This window comes from Temnothorax longispinosus, chromosome 7 (assembly GCF_030848805.1).
Source record: "Temnothorax longispinosus isolate EJ_2023e chromosome 7, Tlon_JGU_v1, whole genome shotgun sequence".
In the NCBI taxonomy this organism is placed as follows: domain Eukaryota; kingdom Metazoa; phylum Arthropoda; class Insecta; order Hymenoptera; family Formicidae; genus Temnothorax; species Temnothorax longispinosus.
In genome coordinates, this window is record NC_092364.1 from 12,161,170 (window position 1) to 12,181,373 (window position 20,204).

General features: G+C 41.4%; 2 protein-coding genes and 3 pseudogenes across 2 annotated transcripts; 2 read left to right on the forward strand and 3 right to left on the reverse strand.

The window, feature by feature from the left end:
* Positions 1–1,600: 1,600 nt before the first annotated feature.
* On the reverse strand, positions 1,601–3,100 carry LOC139816971 (uncharacterized; annotated as a pseudogene).
* A 2,315-nt stretch (positions 3,101–5,415) lies between these two features.
* LOC139816972 (uncharacterized) lies at positions 5,416–6,243 on the reverse strand. The gene is made up of 2 exons (XM_071784795.1): positions 6,158–6,243; positions 5,416–6,057 (listed from the first exon to the last, which is right to left on the reverse strand). The coding sequence occupies exons 1-2, from the start codon at positions 6,241–6,243 to the stop codon at positions 5,499–5,501; spliced, it is 645 nt and encodes a 214-aa protein (XP_071640896.1). The 3' UTR covers positions 5,416–5,498.
* A 22-nt stretch (positions 6,244–6,265) lies between these two features.
* LOC139816697 (sentrin-specific protease 1 pseudogene) lies at positions 6,266–10,134 on the reverse strand (annotated as a pseudogene).
* Positions 10,135–13,044: 2,910 nt separating this feature from the next.
* LOC139816973 (sentrin-specific protease 1 pseudogene) lies at positions 13,045–14,691 on the forward strand (annotated as a pseudogene).
* Positions 14,692–18,238: 3,547 nt separating this feature from the next.
* LOC139816974 (uncharacterized) lies at positions 18,239–19,014 on the forward strand. Its single transcript, XM_071784796.1, has 2 exons — positions 18,239–18,333; positions 18,434–19,014. The coding sequence occupies exons 1-2, from the start codon at positions 18,239–18,241 to the stop codon at positions 18,990–18,992; spliced, it is 654 nt and encodes a 217-aa protein (XP_071640897.1). The 3' UTR covers positions 18,993–19,014.
* The last annotated feature ends 1,190 nt before the right edge of the window (positions 19,015–20,204 follow it).

Below are 20,204 nucleotides of genomic sequence, written 5' to 3' on the forward strand. Positions count from 1 at the left end.
GCACCGTAGTGCCTCGTCGAGACGTCTCTGAGAATGCTGTAATCGAGATTTATATTGATTACAGGACTCTTGTAGTGCACTACCGAGATGTCACTATCGGCATAGGTACCTTACCTCAAAAATGACCACAGTCCGTATTAGCCCGGGAGGTAACGACACAAAAGTGTCAGCGATTTGATTAGTCTTAGAACAAAGTAATTTCTCTTGTTTTAATAGTGTTGTTGAAATGCAGAGTCTGGCTGCGCTGTCTCGCTGGAATGGGCGTTGCGGCGCCTTTGATCTTGTCGTAAAAACACTTATGTTGAAAGAATTTGATTAGTGCTGAGCTTTTATATATTTATTGTTTTTTGTATAAAGAAATGTTTCAGAAGAGTCTGGCATGCAACTGACACTGGAAAATGAGTCTGGCATCCTCCCAAAGTCGTTGTAAAAAGTCGATTTATAGAATCATTTGATTAGAGCTGTAACTTGTCAAGATGGTAGTTTAAATATATAAAAATATATAAAAAAGTTTGGAAAAATTATATGTATATATATAGACATATATGTATATAGTAACTAATATAAGGCTGTCAAAGACCTAAGCTTGGATCGCATGGCTTTTGATTCTAATTGATTGTATATCGTTACGATCCTATTTCTCTTATTAAATATATAAAATTAGAAAAAAATAAGTCTGGCTACTTGTACTGGCTGGAAAATTGGTCTGGCACTCCCTTTAAAGTCGTCTGCACGAGCGCGTCGGTAGCTCGTTGCCCGCCGTATCTCTAAATATTATTAACGCATTACTCATTGAAAAAGATTTTACTTGTCCAAAAGCAAAAACGTAAACGATTTCGTGCGTATTAGTAGTGGAATGATGTGTAATTAATTATGTAATAATCAGAAATAAAATAATTTAAAAATAAAACTATATTTTAAAGTAGTCAACATTATGCAAGTATACGCTTATAAAAAATCAATTAACTTTATTTATTAAAATTATTAATTTATTCATCTGAATAATCTGTAATCAAACTTTCAATTTCTGATGAACTTTCATTTTCATCATCGGTGAGCTTGGTGTTGTCGATATTGTCATCGGATTCTTCTTCGATTTCCTTTGATTGAGTACGTTCATGATCTGAAAATAATTCAAAGTTGAATTTATTATTAAAATTACACGATTTTAATAAGCTGCGATAAAAACAAAACTTGTACGAACTAAACTAATTCACTCGTTTTATTTGCAAAAAAATAATTATCTTAAAATCATATTTCTAAAGTCATGATTAAAGATTTTTATTAACAGTATTTAAACCAAAATTCTTTATATTTTTATAAACTAAAATATCATAATATTATAAATGAATAATAAGTTATTAAGTATCTTTATTAATTTCAAATTATTTGTTGCATTATTATTATAACTTTATTATTAGTTTATTTATTCAGAATTAATTTTGCATTCATTTAAAATAAAATTAATTTATGAAATATACCTTCATTTTCTTCCTCATTCGATTCAAGTAATATATCGCTCACGAACGGGGGCAGTTGCAATATTTATGTTTACAGTTATTTTAATTATCTGCATGTACACCTCTACGGATAAAGTCCACGCCAATTCTCCAGTTGGAGAGACAAAGTATTCGCATAATGTGTTTCGTTGAGCTTGAGCATCTCTGACGTTACCACTGCATTCTTCAACATTCGATAATGAAAACCACGTTGGATTCTACAATATGTTCATTCACAAATATTTAAAAATAACAAAATATCCAATTAATAATTATATATTTCTCCAATTACTCAATTATAATTTTTTACCTGATTTATATTATTTTCTGGAGTTATTTCTTTACTGTAAAATTTAGAGCCACTTCGTTGTTCTTCCTTTAGCACATAATTATGTAAACAAACCGAAGCTGTAGTAGTTATATTAGCCGTTTCTGGTAGGATACAAATGGCTGTATGAAATATCCTCCATTTATTGGCAAGAATTCCGAAGGCACTTTCAACAGTTCTGCGTGCTCTAGAAAATCTGTAGTTACAAATTTTCTGTTTATCACTCAAATTTTTACCAGAATAAGGTTTCATGATTCTATTTGAGAGTTTAAAAGCGTCATCAGCAATGAAAAACCCAAATGTCTTCAAAGTACTACCGGGAAGATTAATAGTTCCTTTCGGCAGATTTAACTGCTCACTATTTAAATTTAGTCCTATCTGAGAATCACATTAAAAATTCCCCCATCGCTGTTTCCTACAATAAATCAGATACATACTTTATTTTTAACGTATTTAGTTATAATAAAGTATAAATAATTATATTTTTGTAAGGCTTACCTCCATAAGCCTCTATATCAACTTAGGTAAATCTATATAAATGATCTGCCACTGCCATTAAAACGATACTGTAATATTTTTTGTAGTTGTAAAATAAAGTCCCAGAATTTGGAGGACACTTTAGCCTTATGTGTTTTCCATCTACCGAGCCAATGCAATTAGGAAGATTCCACCTATTCCAATAACCGCCTGCACATTTTTTCCAATCTTCCTCAACAGGAGAAGCAAGATATATCGGTTGTAATACTTTAATCACTACCAAACCAACTTCCTTTATTATATTTCTAACAGTGGATTCACCGATTCGAAATGCCATCGCCATCGATAATGGCAAATCACCTGTAGCAAGATACCTACAAGAAATAATATATTAAATTTATATTGTGTACAATACAAATTATTCTCTTTTAAGGCAAAAGTGCAACATCAAATATTATTATTTTAAAATCTTATACATTGAAATTATTACCTGAGAGCTATTATGAGTCTATGTTCTGAAACAAAGAGCATGTTTACTGGTTTTCCTTAAATATGGTGCTATTAATTCCAGAAGCTTCGTAAAGTGTTCAACTTTCATTTTAGTATAGCGATAAAACATTTTACTATCATTTTTTAATTCTTGAAATAAAATTTTATAATCCCCATATCGTGCTCTAATTTGATTTATAGGCCTAGTATGCCATCGCCTATGCAGCCATCTTTTTTGTTTCTTTTTACGCATAAGCAAAATATATGTACACATCCAATTAAAGACTACCCAGTGAACACATTTCATAACGGCAATATAACATGGAAGTTACATGTAATATCACAATGTTATTCTTGTGATATATAAGGGCTACATAACATGGAAGAAACATTCAATTTAACATTTGTTATATGCAGGTAATATAACTGTTATACTTTTTTTTGGCGTTAAAGTTATGTAACAAAAATTGTGTAATTGTTACGTAACACGCTTGGATCAATGTTAGTATAACTAGTAATATTCTGGTAATATTAATGGGGTGTAACGGAATAACATATACAATATAAGACTGTTGATTTGCTTACTGCTCACGTTTTTCTATGTGCCCGGGCTTTTAAACCCTGCATCGTTTTATTTTGCTAGAGTTAATAATGATCTGCGCTTTTCATCATAAATTTTCAATTGTTTTTAAATATATATATTTTGTTTGAAAGGTTTAATATTGTGCAGAGGCTTTTTAGTTTGCCTTAAGGCAAAAATTATAATTTACAAAATACATAATTTATAATTAATAATTATTAATAATTTACAAGATATTTATCATTTATATGATTAATTTATATAATCATCCATCCATATCGGTAAATAACGTAATTAATCATCATGATGCATATTACCATTACATGTACCAATTTAGTAGAATGCATTTACGTACTGCTTCTATATACATATAATAGATATAATGTCAATATTAAAAATTTGTGCAGCTATATACTTTTTTTAAACTTAATTTGTTTCTTAAGATGATTTTTGAAAAATTATATATTTGCGCTGGTTGTGACATATGTAGACTATATATAACACTTACATCAAATTAAGAAGTAGCCTACCACGTAAGGCAGTTGGCTCACGATCCAGAGGTCCCGAGTTCGAATCCCACCAAGGTAAGTGTGTTTTTTAAATACGAGAAAATATTTATAATCATAGACTGCATCTTAAGAAATAAATTTAGTTATAAAATGGTAATAAAATCTCAAAAAAAAAAATATTTTTTACGCTCATTATTACAGCTAGTACAACAGTTGGTGTAACTGTTACGTAATAGTTAAATAATACGTTATGTAACATGTTATATTGCTGAGTCGGAAATTGTAACTTACATGTAAGTTACATGTAACACTCTGGTTGATATAACCTGTTATATTCGATTACATTGCCGTTGCATTGCTACTATATTACTGTGTTCACTGGGCTATCAAGGTGTCACGATGATAATCGGAGAAAACAAGAAAAAAATCAGTAAACGACTTTCCGTATGCCACATGTTATACTTGGGATGGCCCGGGTAACTTATTAACAACACTATACGTAATTGAATACTCGTTCTTTATTCGGACGTTCACTGCTCGCTGTCTTGTGTATTAATGCTCCCGTCCGTTACTCTAGCAACGCCATCTCACGCTTACTCGCTCACATACATTTTAGGGCTTATACATATGTAACATCCTCCCCTTTCTCAGAATAAACGTTTACCTTACAATCTATATTACAGTTGTGTCTTGACGTACAAAAGTCTTTGGTAATAAGTAGTTAGTATAGGCCGGTTCAGTCCCGGGGGCTCCGAGGGGGGGTGAGGGAGGGGGGGTATCGGATTTCGCGGGGGGGTGAGGGGGGGGGGGGAGGAGCGGGGTATCGGGTTACACAGGGATATCGGGTTACACAGGGGTATCGGGTTACACAAGGGTATCGGATTTCGCGGGGGAGAGGGGGGAGGGGGTTGACCTTGACATACCATCGGGATGACTCACCCGCGCCGCGGGTCCGCGGGAGGGGAAGTCCGCGTTCGCGGTCGCGGGCGCGGGCCGCGGGGGCCGCGCGAGGGTCCGCGGGAGCCGCGTGGGGGTCCGCGGGGGCCGCGGTCGCGCCGCGGGGACATCGTTCGCAACGACGCCGCTAGGCGGCGCACAATGGTAAGACTAACTCGATAGCGCACTGCGTAGTAGCGTGTTTTATTGTCGATGACGCATCGAACCTGTCGGAACACGTTCGACGTAAACAACATTTTTCTAGGAAAAGGGGGGGCGGTTATCGCGCGTAGACTAAACAATCTATTTACGCAGTACGTGAAAGACAAAGGAAAAAAATGACGTCATCGGGACGATGATCGACCCGATAACGCATCGAACCTGTCGGAACATGTTCGTCGTAAACAACATTTTTCTAGGAAAAGGGGGTGTTATCGCGCGTAGACTAAACAATCTATCTACGCAGTACGTGAAAGACAAAGGAAAAAAATGACGTCATCGGGACGATGATCGACCCGATAACGCATCGAACCTGTCGGAACACGTTCGTCGTAAGCAACATATGATAAAAGTTAGGTATAGGGAAGGACATGCACGCAAAAGAAAAATACATCGTTCGTTTTAGGGTGTAAAAAAAGCCTGTTTATTTAACTCTTCTTTTACATAATATATCTTACGTGCTAAAAAACTAAAGCTGCGAGCTCACAATCGATGAGCTGATTCGTATTGAACGCATCGCTAGCGTATATTGCATTCGACGCTTCCCTGGGATCCGTCACGGTGGACGCGATATCGGAGAACTGCACAAATTTTGCATCGACCGCCGCAAGGATTCTGACCAAACGATCGAATCTCGCTTCGATGCATCGATCGAGATCGAACATACGATGCAGCGTCGATTCGGTCATTCTCAAGCATACGTTTGCAGATTCGAGACGTATGAGTTTGATGTTATTAACCGTCATACAAACTCTCACCGTTAGCGGTCCAACGTTTATAAAACTATGGATATCTTTGAAGTCATTGCGAAAGAAATTCTGAATATTTTGCCGTTGCTCGTAGAGTGCCTTCCACGATTCGAGAGACAACAGCAGTTCCTTTCCTCGATGATCTCCAACGGCAATCTCCACATAGCTCGGTGGGCCCACGTTGATGCCAATTTCGAGGAATTTGTATCCCGTAGCTGTCAGCGCGTATCGTCTGCTGAGTATGCGAACTGCGCGACGGTCCCCCGAAATGCTGGATAAAAGAAATGAAATTAGTTTTTTGTATTTTTTCATAAGTAACCCTTTCCTTTTACAATAAACCTGACTTTAGGTCCGAGTATAAGGAGTGTCACTATTGGGAAGTGGCAATGGGAAATGTGTCAAAGTGATGGTTGGTATGATGGTGATGAACAATATGTGTCTGCAACGCTATTACCATATAAACCAATGATATCTAATGAAGTATCGCTATTGGGCGACTACAGTTGTCGACTTCGTGGTGATGAACAACCTGAATCTGATGAACAACCTAAATCTGAGTAGATAAAACATGGATCAATTCGAGCAAACCGAACGCGATCTATTGGAGCTGTCCGACCAAGTAGCTACCTTGGGTGAATATTACACATGGGCGCTGCAATGCGCGGAATTCGTCGAGCAGCTCGAGACACGTTGTAGTGCCAAAAAAACGTCAGCGGCTCTCCGACAATCCAACGATCGGGCAGAGGCAATCGTTGGTTGCCCGAATTGCGCGACTCGAGGGTGTGAAGTTGCGATTGACCGGCGATTGAAACGCGTATAATGACCGGTGCGGTAATTAATACAGACCATATAGAACCGCGACAGTTTTTGGAAGACGCCTGCAGCGTCGTGTGCAAGCGAGTGCGAGACATTATAAAAAAACACATAACTGTGTCAAAGCGAACACCGCGTTCAACGGGGAGTTTGTAGCGGGTGATAAACGTGCCAATAAGAGTATATGTACAAATAACATAGAACTCTGTGATACATCGCACTTGCGCGAGTGGTACGAGCTACACGTTATCGAGCCCACATTAGCGAAACTCTATATCATCGAGGGACAGAAGACTTCAAACGTTCTCCCGATACGGCTTACCGACCGCACGAGTGATAAAAAAAACATGTGAATCTGCTGTACGTGCAGGACCCATGAGACAACAATGTTGGACATTTTGCATGGATTAAACATCTATCCCGTCTCGTGAGCTCACAATTGAGCACACACCATAGTCGGAAGTACATTTGCGATCGGTAAGTACCTCTACTTCTTTTAATAATATATATCATTTTATGTTTTTTTGTAAAAAAATTTATAATATATATGTTTCTTTTTCTGTAGATGTCTGCACTATTTTTTACACAAGCATGAAATTGGAAGCCCACACCGTGGACTGTCGAGAGGTAAACAAATGCGCAATCCGACTACCGAGCGAGAACAACAAGTGGCTCAGCTTCAAGAACCACAGCAGGAAAGAGCGACTTCCCTTCGTGGTGTACGCCGATCTGGAGTGCGTGCTGTAGAAGACACAACCGGATACGGAACACGCGTCATACGCCTATCAACATCATCGAGTATGTAGTATAGCATACTACGTACAGTGTTCGTACGACGAAACGTTATCGACGTATCGATTTCGTCGCGATAACGACTGTGTCGCGTGGTTCGTCGAGGAACTCAAAGGATTGGCGCATCGCGTAAAGAACATCCTGTCCGACATTGTATGCATGAAAGATTTAACGCGAGACGAGTGGGAGACATTTCACAGCGCGACGAAATGTCATATATGCGAACAACAATTCGCGCCTGATGATAATAAAGCGCGCGATCAATGCCACCCGACCGGGCGGTACAGAGGTCCAGCACACTCGACGTGCAATCTGTATTATAAGGATTCTCACTTCATCCCAGTAATATTGCACAATCTGTCGGGCTATGACGCGCACTTTATTATCAAGGAGATAGCTGCCGCGTTCGAAGGCTCAATCGATGTACTGCCTATAACAAAGGAAAAGTACATCTCATTTACTAAACACGTGAAAGACACCGTGGAAAAATTTGATCGTATAATTTTCAATTTATCAATAACAAGGAAAGATGCCAATTTTGCGAGACTCGCGCTCAGAAATGTGTACGAGTCGATGAATCTTAATTTTATATCGCTTCGCGAATCAGTCGACCCACAGTCGTGCATAAGATAAAAAATGCACGAAGTGTACACTATTAGCGAGACGAAATTCGCTCTGAATCCGTACGACGATAAGCGATATATCGTGCCGGATTCGACCGATACGTTGCCGTGGGGACATTACCGAATATAACGTAATGTATGTATGTATGTATGTATGTATGTATGTATGTATATGTATGTATGTATGTATGTATGTATGTATGTATGTATGTATGTATGTATGTATGTATGTATATATCTATGTAAAAGTTCGACATAACCGCCCGGCCTCTCTCCGGAGGCTGGGGGTATCCTATGAGGATTTCCCCGGGTAAAAAAATGTATGTAGTATACATTTATGTGATATAACTGCTGCAAGAGATTCTGTAAGATTGTGACAATATATACGTGAAAATTTTGATAATTTTTCACTTCACATTGTAAACGGGGTGAAGATATATATTCTTTTACAAAAAATTAAATGCAATGTAAATTATAATATAATCATTTATTCAATGAAAACAGTTTATTATAAAATATTGCCTGTTAATATCTCCCTAAGCATTTTATTCCTAAGGTATGGCATATCATTCTGCTTTTTTACAAAATATTACATGCAATGTAAATTATAATATAATAATTTATTCAATGAAAACAGTTTATTATACAATATTGCCTGTTAATATCTCCCTAAGCATTTTATTCCTAAGGTATGGCATATCATTCTGCGTGAATGTAATTTCTTTACATGCACAGACATACTCGGCGAACATGCACGAAAACACACCACAATCGCTACCATTCATCTGTTGTGGAATGTTCTTTGCGGACTGACATTTCCAGCCACTCATATCATAAGGTTGCTTCTTTTTGTCAAGACTTTCATCTTGTAAATAAAGTTTTAACACAGCCAGACATTTTGAATTATTGCTACCCATACTGTCGTAATAAACAATCGTCTTATCGCGAAAATCTATTATTGCCATACACCAGTGAACGTCCAAATGTACAGGCACAACCACAAGATCCTGCGCAAATATGTCCACCTTCCTAGTCCATCGCTTTAGCGACGAGTGACCACCCGACAGAAGTTTTGGGTAAAAAAACGTGTTCATCGCGTGCACTTTCGGATACGCGTCGGAAGATGTTCCTCTGGCGATAAGCAGGTTCATATAAAAGTTTATCACTTCGTCGTTTACCCAATTTAAGTCGACCAGCGTGTGAAGATCCCTTTGCGTGAGCCTCAGACCGAAGCCTTCCACCACCACCACTACCTCCATAATGTGGTGGAAACCTTGCCAAAAAAAGAAAGTATAATGTTATAAAATTTTGCTTTCACAAAAAAGTATGTAACAATACACTCTAATAATTTTTAATAATATAAATATATATATTTACCAGTGTCAATCGATTCACAACCTCTCTTTTACAGCCTCACTTTCTTCACTTGCATGTGATAACGTGTTTAACCACACAATAACGAAGAAACGCTGCACATATGCTCTCAATCTTACACTAATGCGGCTCGATGCGCTTCATCCCTCATTATATACCTTTGCTCTCTCTCTCTCGCTCTCCAATTGAATCTTGAAAGATTATTTCTTATTTCTTTGTCTCGCGTACTGCGTCGTAAAAAATAGTGTGAAATAGATACATCTACGCAGTAACCATCCCCTTCTCTAAGAAAAAAATTTGTATATAGCGCCACGAAGCACGAAAGTCACAATAGTCCTCGAGTAAATATCGTATTATATATGAGAAGGGATATTAATAGAGATATCGCACATGTATTTAGTATTGAATATTTTTTTTATTATATACTGTATATGTATTACATATTTCAAACACTTTACATGTATCATTTTTATATTAAGAATAAAATACAGTTTGCACGAATTAAATCACATTGTCTTTGTGTATCCATGAGTTGTGTGATCCATCGAATCCCAGCCATTTCACGTAAACCTCGTCGCCCCTCCTGCGCAGTACTTTCTCCACGAGATACACGTCAGGATAAGTCGCGCGATGCAACTCGTACTCGTAGAACGCTCCAGCGACGGATTTTCCACGATAGTCCTCGAGTAGGTAGGTTACGGGATTGGTATGCTGCACTTTAACGATCTTAAACACCTCGGTGGTTTAATTCGGCGTGTAACCCTTCTCGAAAATTGTCTTGTATTTGCTGACGCGTACCAGGTCGCCCGCTTTGAACTTTGCCGGGCCCGCGATCTTTATCGCGCTGTACACCGTAGCCAAGAGTCTTTCGGCGATCGCGGGGGTAACGTCGACGGGTCGCATGCCGATCGTTCGATGCTTGCGCGCATTGTAATCCGACACGAGTCGCGATAACGCGTCAAATCACTTGTAAGTTCCATTGAGCGTAAACATTTTCCACATGTTGTTTTTTAACGTGCGATTGAATCGCTCGACGACCGACGCCTTCATCACCGAAAACGTGGAATAATGAATGATACCGTGTTTTCTCACGAAACGTTGCACGTCGGTGTTGTAAAATTCCTTCCCCATGTCGGTTTGTAGATTACTAGGGCACCTCCCGCTATCTCGAATTATCTCGGCGATAGCGTCAGCTGTCTCGCTGCCACCTTTACCCTTGAGCGGCACAGCCCAGGCGTACTTGCTCAACACATCGATGACGGTGAATATGTTGTGGTAGCCTCCGTTGAAACGCGAGTACGGACGCATCTCGACGATATCAGCTTGCCACAGGTCGTCGTACCCTCGCACTATGACGTGTCTGCGGGGAAAATTTCATTTCACCGGTGCGTGCAATTTGTCCACCAACCGTCGCTTTTCGATATTATTATCCACATCGGTCGATTTTAACGGTCTCATGTTCGGTTAGCGTTTCGTTGGCTGTTCGTAGTCGTCGTTCTTCAGCTGTACGTAGCCGTTTCTGTTTATGTTTAGTAAATGAGATGTACTTTTCCTTTGTTGTAGGCAGTACATCGATCCTGCCTTCGATATCGCCGCAAATTATTATTATTTTCTTACTTACCGACACCTCGTGATATTTTTAAGTATTAATTAAAAATAAATGGATCATGAGTGATGATTTTCCTTCTTAGAATCTTTTTTTACAATTCAAAATACATAACATTTGAAAATTACAAAGAAATCGGCAGAGAGGGGGGGTGGGGGGCTTATACTCAATATCTACATATATTCTTTATATTATTCTCCATTGTGTGATAATGATTACAACATGAAAAATCTAACTTTCTAGCGGCTCAAAAACCATTGGTAAGCAGACCGAAAACGTTGATTGTCTTAAAAATAAACTTGCCAAGTTGGAGAAGCAAGTGATTGATCTGACATAATTATTTGGAAAGTCTGTAGCTGTTGTAGCTGTAAATCTGTGCGGAGTTGCTCCTCACAGATTTGTAGTTGCGTGAAGAACAGCAACAAATGTGGTCTGTCATGTAAATGTGACAATGAAATTATGTCAGATCAATCACTTGCTTCTCCAACTTGGCAAGGGCTCGCGCCCGCTACGCGGCGCATCGTCAGTATCTTTTCGCGTAAGTAAGATTCGACATCGACCTCTATATCTAGGGCAGCAATGTGACAATGAAATTATGTCAGATTAATTACTTGCTTCTCCAATCTGAGAAGCAAGTGATTGATCTGACAAAAAAATTCAAATAGAAGATGATTATAATAGTCCTTCCACGAATTTTTTTGTCAGATCAATCACTTGCTTCTCAGATTGGAGAAGCAAGTAATTAATCTGACATAATTTCATTGTCACATTGCTGCCCTAGATATAGAGGTCGATGTCGAATCTTACTTACGCGAAAAGATACTGACGATGCGCCGCGTAGCGGGCGCGAGCCCTTGCCAAGTTGGAGAAGCAAGTGATTGATCTGACATAATTTCATTGTCACATTTACATGACAGACCACATTTGTTGCTGTTCTTCACGCAACTACAAATCTGTGAGGAGCAACTCCGCACAGATTTACAGCTACAACAGCTACAGACTTTCCAAATAATTATGTCAGATCAATCACTTGCTTCTCCAACTTGGCAAGTTTATTTTTAAGACAATCAACGTTTTCGGTCTGCTTACCAATGGTTTTTGAGCCGCTAGAAAGTTAGATTTTCATGTTGTAATCATTATCACACAATGGAGAATAATATAAAGAATATATGTAGATATTGAGTATAAGCCCCCCACCCCCCCTCTCTGCCGATTTCTTTGTAATTTTCAAATGTTATGTATTTTGAATTGTAAAAAAAGATTCTAAGAAGGAAAATCATCACTCATGATCCATTTATTTTTAATTAATACTTAAAAATATCACGAGGTGTCGGTAAGTAAGAAAATAATAATAATTTGCGGCGATATCGAAGGCAGGATCGATGTACTGCCTACAACAAAGGAAAAGTACATCTCATTTACTAAACAAAACAGAAACGGCTACGTACAGCTGAAGAACGACGACTACGAACAGCCAACGAAACGCTAACCGAACATGAGACCGTTAAAATCGACCGATGTGGATAATAATATCGAAAAGCGACGGTTGGTGGACAAATTGCACGCACCGGCGAGAAGAAATTTTCCCCGCAGACACGTCATAGTGCGAGGGTACGACGACCTGTGGCAAGCTGATATCGTCGAGATGCGTCCGTACTCGCGTTTCAACGGAGGCTACCACTACATATTCACCGTCATCGATGTGTTGAGCAAGTACGCCTGGGCCGTGCCGCTCAAGGGTAAAGGTGGCAGCGAGACAGCTGACGCTATCGCCGAGATAATTCGAGATAGCGGGAGGTGCCCTAGTAATCTACAAACCGACATGGGGAAGGAATTTTACAACACCGACGTGCAACGTCTCGTGAGAAAACACGGTATCATTCATTATTCCACGTTTTCGGTGATGAAGGCGTCGGTCGTCGAGCGATTCAATCGCACGTTAAAAAACAACATGTGGAAAATGTTTACGCTCAATGGAACTTACAAGTGATTTGACGCGTTATCGCGACTCGTGTCGGATTACAATGCGTGCAAGCATCGAACGATCGGCATGCGACCCGTCGACGTTACCCCCGCGATCGCCGAAAGACTCTTGGCTATGGTGTACAGCGCGATAAAGATCGCGGGCCCGGCAAAGTTCAAAGCGGGCGACTCGGTACGCGTCAGCAAATACAAGACAATTTTCGAGAAGGGTTACACGCCGAATTGGACCACCGAGGTGTTTAAGATCGTTAAAGTGCAGCATACCAATCCCGTTACCTACCTACTCGAGGACTATCGTGGAAAATCCGTCGCTGGAGCGACTTCTACGAGTACGAGTTGCATCGCGCGACTTATCCTGACGTGTATCTCGTGGAGAAAGTACTGCGCAGGAGGGGCGACGAGGTTTACGTGAAATGGCTGGGATTCGATGGATCACACAACTCATGGATACACAAAGACAATGTGATTTAATTCGTGCAAACTGTATTTTATTCTTAATATAAAAATGATACATGTAAAGTGTTTGAAATATGTAATACATATACAGTATATAATAAAAAATATTCAATACTAAATACATGTGCGATATCTCTATTAATATCCCTTCTCATATATAATAAGATATTTACTCGAGGACTATTGTGACTTTCGTGCTTCGTGGCGCTATATACAAATTTTTTTCTTAGAGAAGGGGATGATTACTGCGTAGATGTATCTATTTCACACTATTTTTTACGACGCAGTACGCGAGACAAAGAAAAAAGAAATAATCTTTCATGATTCAATTGGAGAGCGAGAGAGAGAGCAAAGGTATATAATGAGGGATGAAGCGCATCGAGTCGCATTAGTGAGATTTTAGAGCGATACATCGGTCAAAGAGTATCGAAATTTATTGTGTGGTTAAACACGTTATCACATGCAAGTGAAGAAAGTGAGGCTGTAAAAGAGAGGTTGTGAATCGATTGACACTGGTAAATATACATATTTATATTATTAAAAAATAATAGAGTGTATTGTTACATACTTTTTTGTGAAAGCAAAAATTTATAACATTATACTTTCTTTTTTTTGGCAAGGTTTCCACCACAGTATGGAGGTGGTGGTGGTGGTGGTGGAAGGCTTCGGTCTGAGGCTCACACAAAGGGATCTTCACACGCTGGTCGACTTAAATTGGTTAAACGACGAAGTGATAAACTTTTATATGAACCTGCTAATCGCCAGAGGAACATCTTCCGACGCGTATCCGAAAGTGCACGCGATGAACACGTTTTTTTACCCAAAACTTCTGTCGGGTGGTCACTCGTCGCTAAAGCGATGGACTAGGAAGGTGGACATATTTGCGCAGGATCTTGTGGTTGTGCCTGTACATTTGGACGTTCACTGGTGTATGGCAATAATAGATTTTCGCGATAAGACAATTGTTTATTACGACAGTATGGGTAGCAATAATTCAAAATGTCTGGCTGTGTTAAAACTTTATTTACAAGATGAAAGTCTTGACAAAAAGAAGCAACCTTATGATATGAGTGACTGGAAATGTCAGTCCGCAAAGAACATTCCGCAACAGATGAATGGTAGCGATTGTGGCGTGTTTTCGTGCATGTTCGCCGAGTATGTCTGTGCATGTAAAGAAATTACATTCACGCAGAATGATATGCCATACCTTAGGAATAAAATGCTTAGGGAGATATTAACAGGCAATATTGTATTATAAACTGTTTTCATTGAATAAATGATTTTTTATAATTTACATTTGTTTCGTGCGCGACCGAGGTACCCTCAGGACACGAAGTATGCCGGGACCACCCTGTCCAGGGCGCGGGGCAAGAACCAAGGAGGTAGCGAAAAGAGGGTTCAAAAAACGCTCGCTGGGTTATTCTGACAAACACACTTTATTGCACATAGAGTACTTCTCGCATTCACGCACCCGAGCACCCGGAGCATTCGCGGGATGGCGGGACGGAAATCTTGAGTCGCTCCTTCTGTCTGCGTGGCTCGCGAAACGGAAATCTTGTAGAGCGGTAGATGACCGCCCTCGCGTTCGGAGATCTTGCTCGCGGTCAACGGATATCTTGGCGCGAAGCAGACGAGCGACCGCGGTCACGCGGTGCGAGATGCTCAGGCTTTCTTGTTGTCTCGGGTACGCGATAGTGAGTTCGCGTTTTACACAATCACTACTCGTTACATTCACGCTGATGGTCCGTGTTCACGAACGGCGCGGCACGACAAAATGGCCGCGAGAGAGGGGTCGATATCGGAATCGAATTCCTTTCGCTGAGTTATTGAGAAGTGCTCGCTTGCACTTACGCTCGGTTATCACAACACTTGTTGCATTCACTATACCCGGGCTGACTGTCTGTGACGGTTTCGTTCGCCGTCTGGACGGTCCTTTAGATGAGGATCACGGTACCGCACGCGGTGATCACGTGATCCGTTTGTGCGCGTTGCCCACTCGATTGCGGGCGACAATTCTCGTCAATCTCGTATGACGAGATATATTGCGCGACGACTAATGTCGCTCGCGACGACACTGGTCCGCTCGAAACGACCCCTCGCACAGGGCTTCTCGCGTCCCCCAATACCGAACTCCTCGCAGTCGGAAAACGGCTCACTCTTCGCGGCACGAGTGAAAGAGCGATTCGAGATGTTTCACGCGGCGATCTCACGGATGCGGCTCGCGATGAAACTTGAGTACGGACTTCACGCACTGGCGGTCGAGATCACTCCCGATAGGCACAATGTCGCGAACGCCCGGCTCGATGTGTCTCTTGTCGCGGCAGAGAACAGAAGAGAGCGCGGATCGAGATCGATTATCCTTCGTCCCGAGAGGAGACCCTCGGCGGGGGTATGGGCCTCACGAAGGGCAAATCACATGGATCCGCGATGTAACGCGTTGCGCGGTATACATATTTAGGAATACTCGTGCGCGTTTTGCAATCGCGCTGTCGAAACGGTCAGCGCGATACTCGGGTGATCTCGGATAAAGTCGAGTCAAGCCCGAGGGTTGTTTGTGCTTGCGCCAGGGGCGATTACTTTCGCGACAGCGCCCTGCCACCTGATTTTACCTTAATCCTAAACAACATTGCATTTAATTTTTGTATAAGAATATATATCTTCACCCCGTTTACAATGTGAAGTGAAAAATTATCAATATTTTCACGTATATATTATCACAATCTTACAGAATCTCTTGCAGCAGTTATATCACATAAATGTATACTACATACATTTTTTACCCGGGGAAATCCTCATAGGATACCCCCAGCCTCCGGAGAGAGGCCGGGCGGTTATGTCGGACTTTTACATAGATATATACATACATACATACATACATACATACATACATACATTATATACATTATGTTATATTCGGTATTGTCCCCATGGCAACATATCGGTCGAATCCGGCACGATATATCGCTTATCGTCGTACGGATTCAGAGCGATTTTCGTCTCGCTAATAGTGTACACTTCGTGCATTTTTGTTCTTATGCACGACTGTGGGTCGACTGATTCGCGAAGCGAATTCGCGAAGCGATATAAAATTAAGATTCATCGACTCGTACAAATTTTTGAGCGCGAGTCTCGCAAATTTGGCATCTTTCCTTGTTATTGATAAATTGAATATTATACGATCAAAATTTTCCACGGTGTCTTTCACGTGTTTAGTAAATGAGATGTATTTTTCCTTTGTTATAGGCAGTACATCGATTGAGCCTTCGAACGCGGCAGCTATCTCCTTGATAATAAAGTGTGCGTCATAGCCCGACAGATTGTGCAATATTACTGGGATGAAGTGAGAATCCTTATAATTCAGATTGCACGTCGAGTGTGCTGGACCTCTGTACCGCCCGGTCAGGTGGCAATGATCGCGCACTTTATTATCATCAGGCGCGAATTGTTGTTCGCATATATGACATTTCGTCGCGCTGTGAAATGTCTCCCACTCGTCTCGCGTTAGGTCTACCATGCATACAATGTCGGACAAGATGTTTTTTACGCGATGCGCCAATCCGTTGAGTTCCTCGACGAACCACGCGACACAGTCGTTATCGCGACGAAATCGATACGTCGATAACGTTTCGTCGTACGAACACTGTACGTAGTATGCTATACTACATACCCGATGATGTTGATAGGCGTATGACGCGTGTTCCGTATCCGGTTGTGTCTTCTGCAGCACGCACTTCAGATCGGCGTACACCACGAAGGGAAGTCGCTCTTTCCTGCTGTGGTTCTTGAAGCTGAGCCACTTGTTGTCCTCGCTCGGTAGTCGGATTGCGCATTTGTTTACCTCTCGGCATTCCACGGTGTGGGCTTCCAATTTCATGCTTGTGTAAAAATAGTGAAGACATCTGCAAAAAAGAAACATATATATTATAAATTTTTTTACAAAAAAACATAAAATGATATATATTATTAAAAGAAGTAGAGGTACTTACCGATCGCAAATGTACTTCCGACTATGGTGCGTGCTCAATTGTGAGCTCACAAGACGGGATAGATCCTTAATCCATGCAAAATGTCCAACATTGTTGTCTCATGGGTCCTGCACGTACAGCAGATTCACATGTTTTTTATCACTTGTGCGGTCGGTAAGCCGTATCGGGAGAACGTTTGAAGTCTTCTGTCCCTCGATGATATAGAGTTTCGCTAATGTGGGCTCGATAACATGTAGCTCGTACCACTCGCGCAAGTGCGATGTACCACAGAGTTCTATGTTATTTGTACATATACTCTTATTGGCACGTTTATCACCCGCTACAAACTCCCCGTTGAACGCGGTGTTCGCTTTGACACAGTTATGTGTTTTTATAATGTCTCGCACTCGCTTGCACACGACGCTGCAGGCGTCTTCCAAAAACTGTCGCGGTTCTATATGGTCTGTATTAATTACCGCACCGGTCATTATACGCGTTTCAATCGCCGGTCAATCGCAACTTCACACCCTCGAGTCGCGCGATTCGGGCAACCAACGATTGCCTCTGCCCGATCGTTGGATTGTCGGAGAGCCGCTGACGTTTTTTGGCACTACAACGTGTCTCGAGCTGCTCGACGATTTCCGCGCATTGCAGCGCCCATGTGTAATATTCACCCAAGGTAGCTACTTGGTCGGACAGCTCCAATAGATCGCGTTCGGTTTGCTCGAATTGATCCATGTTTTATCTACTCAGATTTAGGTTGTTCATCAGATTCAGGTTGTTCATCACCACGAAGTCGACAACTGTAGTCGCCCAATAGCGATACTTCATTAGATATCAATGGTTTATATGGTAATAGCGTTGCAGACACATATTGTTCATCACCATCATACCAACCAAAACTTTGACACATTTCCCATTGCCACTTCCCAATAGTGACACTCCTTATACTCGGACCTAAAGTCAGGTTTATTGTAAAAGGAAAGGGTTACTTATGAAAAAATACAAAAAACTAATTTCATTTCTTTTATCCAGCATTTCGGGGGACCGTCGCGCAGTTCGCATACTCAGCAGACGATACGCGCTGACAGCTACGGGATACAAATTCATCGAAATTGGCATCAACGTGGGCCCACCGAGCTATGTGGAGATTGCCGTTGGAGATCATCGAGGAAAGGAACTGCTGTTGTCTCTCGAATCGTGGAAGGCACTCTACGAGCAACGGCAAAATATTCAGAATTTCTTTCGCAATGACTTCAAAGATATCCATAGTTTTATAAACGTTGGACCGCTAACGGTGAGAGTTTGTATGACGGTTAATAACATCAAACTCATACGTCTCGAATCTGCAAACGTATGCTTGAGAATGACCAAATCGACGCTGCATCGTATGTTCGATCTCGATCGATGCATCGAAGCGAGATTCGATCGTTTGGTCAGAATCCTTGCGGCGGTCGATGCAAAATTTGTGCAGTTCTCCGATATCGCGTCCACCGTGACGGATCCCAGGGAAGCGTCGAATGCAATATACGCTAGCGATGCGTTCAATACGAATCAGCTCATCGATTGTGAGCTCGCAGCTTTAGTTTTTTAGCACGTAAGATATATTATGTAAAAGAAGAGTTAAATAAACAGGCTTTTTTTACACTCTAAAACGAACGATGTATTTTTCTTTTGCGTGCATGTCCTTCCCTATACCTAACTTTTATCATATGTTGCTTACGACGAACGTGTTCCGACAGGTTCGATGCGTTATCGGGTCGATCATCGTCCCGATGACGTCATTTTTTTCCTTTGTCTTTCACGTACTGCGTAGATAGATTGTTTAGTCTACGCGCGATAACACCCCCTTTTCCTAGAAAAATGTTGTTTACGACGAACATGTTCCGACAGGTTCGATGCGTTATCGGGTCGATCATCGTCCCGATGACGTCATTTTTTTCCTTTGTCTTTCACGTACTGCGTAGATAGATTGTTTAGTCTACGCGCGATAACCGCCCCCCTTTTCCTAGAAAAATGTTGTTTACGTCGAACGTGTTCCGACAGGTTCGATGCGTCATCGACAATAAAACACGCTACTACGCAGTGCGCTATCGAGTTAGTCTTACCATTGTGCGCCGCCTAGCGGCGTCGTTGCGAACGATGTCCCCGCGGCGCGACCGCGGCCCCCGCGGACCCCCACGCGGCTCCCGCGGACCCTCGCGCGGCCGCCGCGGCCCGCGCCCGCGACCGCGAACGCGGACTTCCCCTCCCGCGGACCCGCGGCGCGGGTGAGTCATCCCGGTGGTATGTCAAGGTCAACCCCCTCCCCCCTCTCCCCCGCGAAATCCGATACCCTTGTGTAACCCGATACCCCGCTCCTCCCCCCTCCCCCTCACCCCCCCGCGAAATCCGATATCCCCCCTTCCTCACCCCCCTCGGAGCCCCCGGGACTGAACCGGCCTATACTAACTACTGTAATAAATAATACAATTGCACGTTGCTTGAAACCTACTCTATTATATAATCCTTTAGGTGATTTGGTAACTTTCTGTCTCGTACAGGCCTACTTTGCGTTACATTAAGATCAGCACTTGGTTCTGACTTCGTTGCAACAACAGAATCATCCTGCGACTCCGATTCGGTTTTTACCTTGACATTTTGCTCCGATATTATTTCAACATCTTCGTCGGATTCGCTAGGCCCTGCACGATTAAATTTCTTGACATGCGCTACATTTCGTTTAAACATTTTTCCATTCGCATTTTTAATCGTTACATTATCACCGGCTCGATCAACTACCTCGTACTTAACGCTTTCATACTCC

Bases quoted from the DNA above. Each gene is read 5' to 3' on its own strand.
- LOC139816972 (XM_071784795.1), bottom strand. From the start codon at position 6,243: ATGGTAATAGCGTTGCAGACACATATTGTTCATCACCATCATACCAAC. The intron at 6,058-6,157 runs GTGACACTCCTT...TCTTTTATCCAG, and splicing joins CCCATTGCCACTTCCCAATA to CATTTCGGGGGACCGTCGCG.
- LOC139816974 (XM_071784796.1), top strand. From the start codon at position 18,239: ATGGTTTATATGGTAATAGCGTTGCAGACACATATTGTTCATCACCAT. The intron at 18,334-18,433 runs GTGACACTCCTT...TCTTTTATCCAG, and splicing joins CCCATTGCCACTTCCCAATA to CATTTCGGGGGACCGTCGCG.